This window comes from Limulus polyphemus, unplaced genomic scaffold, assembly GCF_000517525.1.
Source record: "Limulus polyphemus unplaced genomic scaffold, Limulus_polyphemus-2.1.2 Scaffold1171, whole genome shotgun sequence".
Classification (NCBI taxonomy): Eukaryota; Metazoa; Arthropoda; class Merostomata; order Xiphosura; family Limulidae; genus Limulus; species Limulus polyphemus.
The window spans coordinates 262,074-272,957 of NW_013666781.1; the positions used below are offsets into that span (position 1 = coordinate 262,074).

The 10,884-nt window shown below is 31.6% G+C and overlaps 1 protein-coding gene across 1 annotated transcript in view; it reads right to left on the reverse strand.

Annotated features, from left to right (window-relative positions):
• Window positions 1-10,884, reverse strand: part of LOC106462459 (DNA mismatch repair protein Msh2-like) — a 196,351-nt gene that overhangs the window by 141,778 nt on the left and 43,689 nt on the right. The window contains exons 4-5 of the mRNA XM_022389729.1: window positions 8,790-8,877; window positions 4,274-4,422 (exon numbers count right to left, since the gene is read on the reverse strand). Of these exons, the coding sequence (XP_022245437.1) occupies window positions 4,274-4,422; window positions 8,790-8,877 (237 nt within the window). The remainder of the gene's footprint in view (window positions 1-4,273; window positions 4,423-8,789; window positions 8,878-10,884) is intronic.

Genomic DNA, 10,884 nt, shown 5'->3' on the forward strand with positions numbered 1-10,884 from the left:
GTATAGTAATTACTATAGTTATTATTAATATATAGTAGATAGTGTGTGTGTGTGTGTGTGTGTGTGTGTGTGTGTGTGTGTGTGTGTGTGTGTGTGTGTGTGTGTGTGTGTGTGTACAGGGCTGATGAAGTAATTTAAAAATAATTTAGTTTTATACAGTAACTGTTATTCCTGCAACACAAAATTAAAATTACTCAAAGCTTTGTTTTGAATCAATTTTACTTTCTAAATGGTATGTTTCTTCTGTATTTGTATTCTGTATTCTGAATTCAGAATCCATGAGTTCAAGCAATGTCATGAGCTACCATTCATCATGGAAGAAGAAAAGCCTAATCCAACCAATGACACTGGACTCCATTCACTTTACGAACGGAAAATCGTTAATATACAATATTTTATAAGAGAAATAAGGCATTTGAAGTTCATAGGTAAATATTATCTTTATAAAAAAAAAGAAAAGGAAAGGAAGTTTGTGTGTTATAAAGCAAATTTCTTGTTTTGTAATGGTTGTTTTCTTTGTTCAAAGCTATATCTGCACTCTGTCAACCATGTGGAATTGAACTCCCGATTTTAGTGCTGCAAGTCCATAAACGTACCAATATCCCAACAGGGTAAAGTGTTTTGTATAGGATGTTATTTATTATTTATATTATAACTATTTTTGTATTTTTTTGTATAATAAGTTGGTATTGATTCAGTTGTTTGTTTTTTATGTGGAAGGTAAGTACACGCGGCTGGCTACACTTTTCATCGGAATCCAGAGGTCTGAAATTGACATTCAAATTCAATTGTGACTTTTGCTTTGAAAATGTTAAAATAGTATCAAGAGCCAGAAGAATAAGTGGATGTGGAAGACATTCATAAGTTAGACATGAACGATTGAGCAGTTTGGGGTGTTGTCAGTTGTGGTGAAGGGCATGCTCAATTGGAAGGAAGTTTCTCAATGTTAGGAGTTCCGGTCATGTCTCTGAACATATTTAGACACGAGAAGAAAAATCGGAAAGATATTTTAAATATTTACGTATGATCCAATATACAAAGTTATTGTGTTTATAAGTATACCGAACTTCTATAGTTCCTTTCTTTAAAAAAATTATGTATGATAAAATCACCTTCATATTATATTTATTCATAATTCTATACAAACGTTTTTGTTGAATATCACATTTAATCAGTTTCAAATATGTTAATATTAAGTAAATTAAGACACCAATGTCATTGTCGTAAAATAAAATAAAAAAATCACATCTAACTTTATATTCTGTTTGTTTCAGTTGTGGGAAAAGCAAATGTTTAAAACAGTAGAGAATACTGGAGCGAAAGAAACGAACTAACAATAGAAGCAGAAGATAGTGATGGCTGATGGTGGTTGGTCTCAACGCAGTTATGGGCACAAATACACTGCAAAGTCTAGTTGTGCTGCTATAGACAGTTGTATATAACCTTTTTCACAGTAAGTGACCTTAAGAAACCTGTAGCTGGTAGACTTTACTATATCTTACGGTTAGTTAAATCAGATAACTCACTGAAATGGCTGAGTTTCTTCAATATACTTCAATAATATTGAGGATTAACTTGCATTTTCACAGATGATCCATATATAATCGAAGTATGTGATAGCCATGTTTAGCATTACTTGGTGTTTATTTGAAAATACTGAAAACTCTGACTTTGATTATTCTTTACTTTATTATAGCTGCACAAGTGTTATGTTGAGTAAACTGGCAGTAAAACTAAACCATTTACAGAGCAGGTATAGTGTCCATACCAGTAAGTATAAAATGCAGATGTAACTTTCCTCAGGATACACGACCTTGTGTTCTGTTGTACTACTACTAGTATGGTATGTGACTGACTGTTTTACTAATACACTTATGTCAGAAAAGGAAACCAAAGCTAAATCAAATTACACAGAGGGATTTTTTCAGATGTAAGGAAAGAGCTCCTTATTTGTACAAATTTTGTGACAATCTAGAATCAAAGATAATGCCATCTTTAGAAATGAAGTATTGCTTTTTAATAATGTGCCAAACAATTCAATAAACAAAAATCTATGCTACAAAAATGTTGATCAAATCTACTTATTACTAGAATATTACCAATTATATTGAAAACTCATTTATATATTATTAATATCTTATTCCCGTCATTATCAAGTTGTTTCTATAATGAGTAAGACACAATATATTCAAAAGACAAGTCTTATCATACATTCAACATCTGCTGTTTTATTATTAGTATCTTTTGTCTATGCTAAGGTTTTTTCAAAATAATATTCTACTGCCCTTTATTAAAAAAACTATTGTTTTTATAACTAATGTGCAACTTCTCTTTATTCAAGGGCTGTTATTTCAAAAATAGTTCTTAATATTCCACATTCAGGAACTGTAGTTTTTATAAGCAGTTCTTAATATTCCATTTTCAGGAGGTATAATACCAAAAATTAAATGTTTAACTATCCTCTGTGCAATTGCTGTTATTTTTATCAATAGAAAAGAATGTCCCACCCATTAGTATCTTAGTAAAAAAGCAACACCTCTTTATTGTTTAGCAATAATATACTAAAGACAAAAACAATCACTAACTTTTCCTACATTCACGAGCTGGCGTTTGTACTGTATTTCACTATCCTTTATTACCTTTCTCCATGCCAGTGGCACTGTACTGGCCAATACAGACCTTACATTAATAAAAATCACCATATTTGAAACACAGACACTTCAAACACACAGTATGATAACCATGAGGCCCTTTAAAAATTAATTTGAAATAAATGATGAAATAAGATACTGTCAAATCTTATGTAAATGGAAAGTATTTATCTTATTCTAATCTCTAAAAATTCAAACTTCTCTGTCCTCCTTTCAGTAATTTATGTACAATTTTCAAAAAGATGTCATATTGTCTACCTTCACCTGAGGGAGACTATACAAAATACTGTTCATAGGTTGTATCAAGTTAGAATTGCAGGAGTTCTTGAATTCAAAAAATTAACTATACAAAGAATGACAATAGAATCATTAGAAATATCTAAGAATTTATATTTACCTTTAAATATAAATGCAGGCCCAGGAGTTGTAGAAATTCATTTCTGGGGGATTCTTTCTTTCAAAAGAGATGAAAGGTGGAAGAACCATGTATGTCAAACAACTGATCAATGTTTTTGTGTTTGCAAATAGCAAGACATAAATAAATGTTTTCCTTCCTGATAATGAGGGGTCTGTAACTCAATGAAACATGTAGATTTTGGATAAGGCCTGGTGCCTCAAACAATTATAAATCACTGTGTATTTTCAAATGTTGTTTTAACAGTTTCTAAATACATAAAACTTGCATTATTTCAATGCACAAGCCCTGCACAGCCTTAAGGAGCATCGAAATGTAGTTATTGAAATCTTAGAAATTTAACAATCCATGTAAATAAGTGAGGGTGCTCTATAGTAAGCATATTATGAGAAAGAAAATCATCTAAGCTTCAGAATTAAAAAAATTAAATATGTGGAATGTTGAATTTTTAGTTTTCTTGTTGTTTTTTTTTACATCAGCAGTTTCAAAAACTAGTTTTCAAACTACTTGAACTAAAAATAAAAAGGAAATGGGGAGGGGCAAAATCGAGAATTAGGGTTGGCAGATTGGATACTGTTTTTAATTATTTTACCAACAGCATATAAACGTGAATAAAACAGATCCATAAACAAGTTGAAGCCATAAAACTTCAGTTATAATGTTATTTTATAGATAATTTTAGGAGTGTGATCTGATAGAATTTTTCAAAACTTGATGTCCTTTTATCTCGGTAAAAACATGAGATAACCAGGGTGGAAAAGGTTAAATTTGTTTTTTCCAACGTCTTTACAATCCTATCATTATAATGTATTTGACTACATAACTTCATGAACTACTGTTACTATAATTAGTATCTGACTACACCTTATTAAAGTTTTTTTTTTATTTTACTTCTATTTTTAGTATCTTACTTTTTACATTATTGAAGTGTTTCTGTAATTAGTAATTACTCTATTCTAAAACTTTTTAATCAAGCACTGTTTGCTTTTTTTAAATTGATATCTTGTGGTTCTGTATTAAAATTATTACTACTGACAGTATTTTACTATGATATACTAAAAACTACAGTTTTTAGTGTTAGTGTCTAACCTATGTTCAAAAGCTACCCTTAATTTAAAATTGTTCCAATTGTATGATTCAAAAGTCAGTACCTGTTTTGTTTTTTGTCATCTTATTTCACAATATTTCTTAAGTTGATAACTAGTACCTTACTATCCAACACCCAAGAGCTATTGTTCCTGCTTCCTGTCTGTGATTTGTATAATTCCACTCTATAATGATGAAATAACAGCAGGTCTCGCACAAATGACTCAAAATTCAATTTGCTGAGAGAGACAGTTTCTAGTTTTCTAGACCCTGAAATAAGAAAAGTATTATATGAGGTAGGCATAAAGAATGAATGTTTCTTAATACAAAACATTAAAAAGATACATAATATATAACCCATATCTTTAACCTTTAGTATTAAAAATGATAATTGAGATTGCATATAAATAATATATATATGTAAAAAATATTTTCATTTAATTTTTTTTGTCTAAAATTTTAAAGGATGCAAGTTACTTCAGTACATTTTACCTTTATCTTCAAAAAATATACATCTCTATCCAACAAATAAACACAGTAAGACAAGAATTGCAGACACCAAAAATAAAAAACTGCAAAGCCAAATAACCATGTTGGAGTTAGATCGACTACCTCATATTACAAGATTTAATGACCTTTATACATATACAAAAAATACTCGGCAAGAATGTAAATGTCAAAACTTATAATAAATAAAAAAAAGTTACATACATATCTTGTTTAGTACTAACTATTATATAAACAGGAGATTTAATCTAGTGTGAAATTTAATCCATTTTTCCACTAATCTTATTCTTCTATGAAAATTCACTACCTTCCAAAATTTTAAATGTTGAACTTGAAACATTCTCTTGGAAGTAGTAATCAAAACAACATATGCATTGTGGCTTCAAATAACACAAGTCAGTAATCACAGTTAGCCAAAAAATTCAACATTGATGTCTTGCTGGAAATCTTACAAAACAATAAAATCTATCCTGGTCAAAACTAAACAGGAACTCCAAAACTTAAGCTATGAAATTCCATATTCCTGTAATGAAACCTACATTGTAGAAATGGGAAGACAACTTGGGACAAGAATAAAAAAACACAGAGGCTGCACAAGACTAAAGAAAGCACAGAATTCAGCTACTGCAGAACATACTATGTCAACTGGACATTAAAACTGGGACAAAGCTAGAATCATAGACTTAAACAAATTTTAGAAAACAAGAAAAATAAAGGAATCTTTCTATATCAACACAATGAAATCTTCATTAAACAGAGATTTGGGTCTAAACATTAGTACTTATGGGTACCATCGATTGAATCCACAAGTTGCTCCACCAATAAGAACCAGGAACAAACAACCAATCAAAGCACTTCCATCTCAATCCATCTGAATACTACACAAGACCTGTAGACAAAAGGCACAAGACTTTTGGAATATCATTCTCTACACTTCAGCTGCGTAAGTAGGTTGTATAATCACCAATATATTTCTACAAGTGTTTCTCTAATAGGTAGTTTGTGCCCATTTCACAGTCAACTCATTATGAACACTCTACCAACACTATCTATAAAAAAAAAAATATTGAAATATATTTAAATTTAGCATATAAAATGGCTTTATAATTTGCATCTGAAGAAACTTTAAGTAGTAAGCAGTAACGAAAGCCAGCGAAAACCCTGTCTTCTGACTTAGTATTTTGTTAATCCTAAACTTTGTACATGAACATGTGTCATACACACCAGACAACAGCATTGTTTAAAATTTGGAAACAATAAAATATTTATTCACGTATCAGTACAGTACAAATATGTAGTGTGTATGCTTTTACAGACAATTCAGTATTGTTTTACAAGTTCATGAGTTTGTTTACAATAATTTTGAAGCCTTAAGTGTTGTACCTATAACTACGTAGTTTGTAACCAATGGGAATGAATAATCAAATAATTTTTGTCAGGCAAATACATAGTTAGTAAAAACCTAGTATTTTGAATATTCTTTAAGTAGCCTAAATTTAAAGTAAAATAATATAACAATTAGATTAAAGTTATTTTGTAAAATAAGACTTTTGATACTCATATTTTTATCTTAAAAAGTTTGAAAAACCATTGTTGAATGAATAAGGATGCTTGGAATATTCCACAAGTAGAGGAAGTGGCCTTCCTAAATGGTCTTCCATAACTATTAGGTTGTCATGAAATTAATGTCACGTTTTGGAACACTTTTGTTAACCCCCCCCAAAAAAAACATGGAACACTTTCATTAACCATTCCCCAAAAAACTTACATCATGTATAATAGTTAAACGAACCACCTAAACATCATGTTAGTGTAGACTATATATTGCGTAATATTTAGTATACTGTAATCCCATATAGTGATGCCACACGACAAGACACACACATTCAGCATGTAATGCTGTTTGAATACAAGAAGGGAAACAACGCCTCTGTAGCCATAAAGAATATCAAAGAAGTTTATGGAAATGTTTTGAGTGTTCTTAAGTGTCAACGATGGTTCAGCAAATTTCATTCAGGTGACTTTAGGCTTAAAAACTATGATGGCAGGGGCTGACATGTTGAAATTGATATTGATGCTCTAAAGACGCTTGTTGAGTCTAACACAAGGCAACACATTCGTGAAATGGCTCTGATATTACATGTCTCTCATGAAACAATACATAAACATCTAAGGAATATGGGAAAACTCTATAAAGAAGGTGTTTGGGTGCCACAAGAACTCTCCGATGATTATCGTTTCCAACATGCGAACGTTGCTTCGTCTCTTCTGGCGCGTAATGCGCGTGAACCATTTTTGGACAGAATTGTCCCCAGTGATGAAAAATGGATTCTCTATGTGAATATTAAATGCCAAAAACAATGGCCCAGTCCTTGACAAAAACCACTTCCGACCCCAAAACCTGGACTCCATCTACAGAAAGTGATGTTTTGCATTTGGTGAGACATCAAAGAAGTAATTCACTCAATCCACAGTGATTTGTCAATGCAGAGATCTATAGTCAGCAACTGAAATGTTTAAATCAAGCCCTTCATCAGAAATGGCCTTCACTCATCAGTCGGAAATGTGTTCTTCTCCACAACAATGGATGTCCACATGTGGCACATCTGACGCAACACAAGATTATGGAGCTGGGAAGTTCTCCCCCACCCACCATATTCTCCAGATATGGCACCATCAGATTACTATCATTTTCGTTCGCTGCAACACCATCTTAATGGGAAAATGTATGCAAATGTGGAAGGTGTTAAAGAGAACATAGACATGTTTTTTGCTTCTAAGCCAAGTGATTTCTATAGTCAGGGCATTAACAACCTGATTATAAGATGGAAAAGCATCATTGATAAGAATGGAGACTATTTCATTTAATAAATGTTTTGTTTTGATATATAAGTTGTTCGGGTTATTTTCATCTAAAAAAGCGTCATTAATTTTTTGTCAACATAATAGTTTAGAATGTCACCTTAGTCAGGTAATTCTTCAATTTTCATGTTGTTGTTCTAAATGTAACTTTGAATGTTGAAAGATAATAAACATATACTAATCCTTTTACTTGGGTAAAAACAGCATATACCAACCACTAGAAACTCATCAATCCATATCAGATTAACCCTGTCTTTAAACAAACAAGTTTCAAGGGTCCTTATAACAATTAGCTGATTTCTAAAAGCACCAGCAATTAACCAAAAATCAGGAGAAAAGTTTCAAGAACTGAACCATCCAACATGACATTAGCAACATCAAGCCCAAGAGAAATTAGTTCAATATTTAAAAATAGAATAAACCTAAGAATATAATGAGTAAAAACTTTGTATGAACAAGAGCTACCTGACAACTCCCACTCTTCAACAATGACGGTGAACAGACCTGAACAAAATACTGATTTTTTTTTCTCTCTCTCTCTCTCTCTCTTGTATCATCATGAAAAAACTGTAGCTTCTGCAGGTAAGTGTGAAACCCACCAAAAACACCAGTAAGTAATTCAGAAATAACAGCCTGAATACACTTATCAATAAGAGCCAACTACAGTGCACACAGAAATTCCATGGATGCAGACAGACTACATGAGTAAGGCCTCCAAAGAAGGTATAAAATTTCCATTACTGGTAGAAATATATGTTACATCAGAATTCACAGTGTGTCATACTAACAGCACAACTGCCAAAAAGAAAATGTGAGCCATGACAAGAAAACAGTTTGTTTTAGATCACATGATACAAGTACAATAAGTCACATGCTAAGTGGACAATTGGAGAGTTAAGAATAAGTTTGTGCATGCTCTGCATTAAAAATATTCTGAACTCTAAGTAACATGGGTGTTGGCAACATAACTCAACAAGAAAATGTTTACAGTAGTTTAAGGGTAAGTCTACCTAATTTGAAGACATATTTATGTATAAAAAAAACTTATTTTTCTTAAAAATACAATGAGAAAAATGAGTACACAGGGAGAAGACACATTTTCTACAAAAATCTGTATTTTTAATATACTTTTAGCAAATCATTGTGTTTACTTATTTTAACATTTGAACCACATTGGCTAACAAATTAATGTTTCAAGCATAAATATATTAATTTTCCTTATTTCACATATCCAGATAGCAATATCTTAAAAAAAAACAATCACTCACCAGAACAGTAATACTTGACTACAGACATAGATTTGAAAAATTCCTTGGCAACAAACACTGCATCAGATCCATGTAAAGTATAAAAATCCTAGGAAAACATACTTTGATAATGCATATTTTTCATAAACAAAAGACCTTAATCAGCTCAATTAAACATATCAAGTATTTTTTTTCAAATTATAACATTTTACAACTATACAAAAAAGCATAATTTTTTTTTCTGAAAGCATTGATAGCAATTATAAATAGTAGAGACAGCTGATATGGTTATTAAAACATTAAGTAATACATGATGATGACCAAGGGAGGTTGAAACGTTGTTACTTGTTTTGTGGTTATAACTGCATTCTTTGAGTCCGAAATTTATTTTTGTTTCTAGCATTTTAATTGCAGATTCAGCACTTCATGTCTTTTCAGGAATGAAGCACTGCACTTGCACAACACATTACTAATTTTGCACCTTTTTCTTTTTTCTCTCAATACAGCTAATCAGTGCAGGTGTTTAGAATTCAGATGGGACCAAAGGCAGTTAGTTCAAGCAATACTATCAAGTGGTTGTTGATATCATGTGACTGTTAGCATGCACTCATTGTTGTGAAAGTAAATAAATTACACTGGTGCCTTGATTATCCACACTTATTTGGGGAAAGCAAAAAGTCGCAAAAACAGTGGCTAATCAAGGCACTAGTGTATCTCACTAGTTTGCCCATTGATTAACTTGAATATAATTTTTCAATATATTTAAGTTCCTTGTATTCAATTATAATATTTTTACAGTTGTTTAATCACATTATAATGAAAAATTACAAAAGTCGTCTCTCAATCATAATCATAAAAGCCAAGTGTCAGTCAAATCAGTCAGTCACACTCGATTTCTTCGAATTTTTTTGACACAAGTTCATTTCCACTTTTTCTCCTATAATACTTCCTCTTTTGATTGCCCATTCCCATTTTAGTGAATTCAATCGCTAACATAGGTATAAATAGCTCCTATATTTTGGCACTTTTTCTGCTATAAACACAGAAGTGCATTTGCACCCTATAAAAACCTGTGAAAAACAAGTAAAAAATTAGCACAAATCTATGCTTGGGAATTATTACAAAAGAGCCTTTGTTAAAACATACTGAAGATACCAATTATCTGTAGGGAAGAGGACAATGCTTAACTGGGCAACACCCCAACACAACCTGAACATGCATCTGTGGTTAAAGGATGCCTGCCGTGCAGCATAGAACAGCAGATGACAACTGAAGTTGAGTGAAATCTTTAAGAAATCTTAATGAGTATTTTGGACGTTTTTATGTACTATGTTTTTAAATTACTAATCAAATAAAGTTAACCAAGCCACAAATATTTTGTATTCCTGTCTTAACAGCTGAAAATAAAAGAGGCAAGGCTAGGCTTGAATCAGCCAACTCACAATCTGAATGCACAGCAGATCCTGCACACAAAAAACCCAGATATCATGCAACACCTGAACTTTTGCAACAAAATTAATTTCTGAGCAACAATTTCTCCAAAATAATGTAAATTTTTGTCTAGAACTGTAATGGCACAATTATTTTAAGAAGATTTGGGGAAAAGAAAAATCCACAAATAATCGAGGATTACAGATAACGGAGGCATAGTTAATTCCAGCACTAGCATAGCTCACATTTCTCGGTATAAACAGTATTGAAGTTAGGTTAGGCACACCTGGCTTGTGTGTTTTGGGGCTGGCTCCTAGATCTGAAAATATTCATCAAGGCCAAGTCTAAAAGTAATCTAATGCTCTTGTTACCTGAACTTCATTCTAATAAGACAGTAACTAAAGAAACCTGAACTGAAATATGGACTAAAAATGCATATAGAGTTAGTCCAAGATTTTAATAATTGATAAAACTACCTTTGTGATATGGAACATATGTGCTTTTCTACTCCCGTTATATGTTAATGTTTCAACTTTTCAGTGTAGCAGTTATATTTTTAGTACAGAACCTCAATCAAGAGAACTGTTGGGTATCTCCTTGTTTGTTAATTTCCCATAGAAATTCTTTCCGAGAAACTTCAGTGATACAAGTCCTTTCTTAATTAAAACTAGTTTATTCTTTCTCG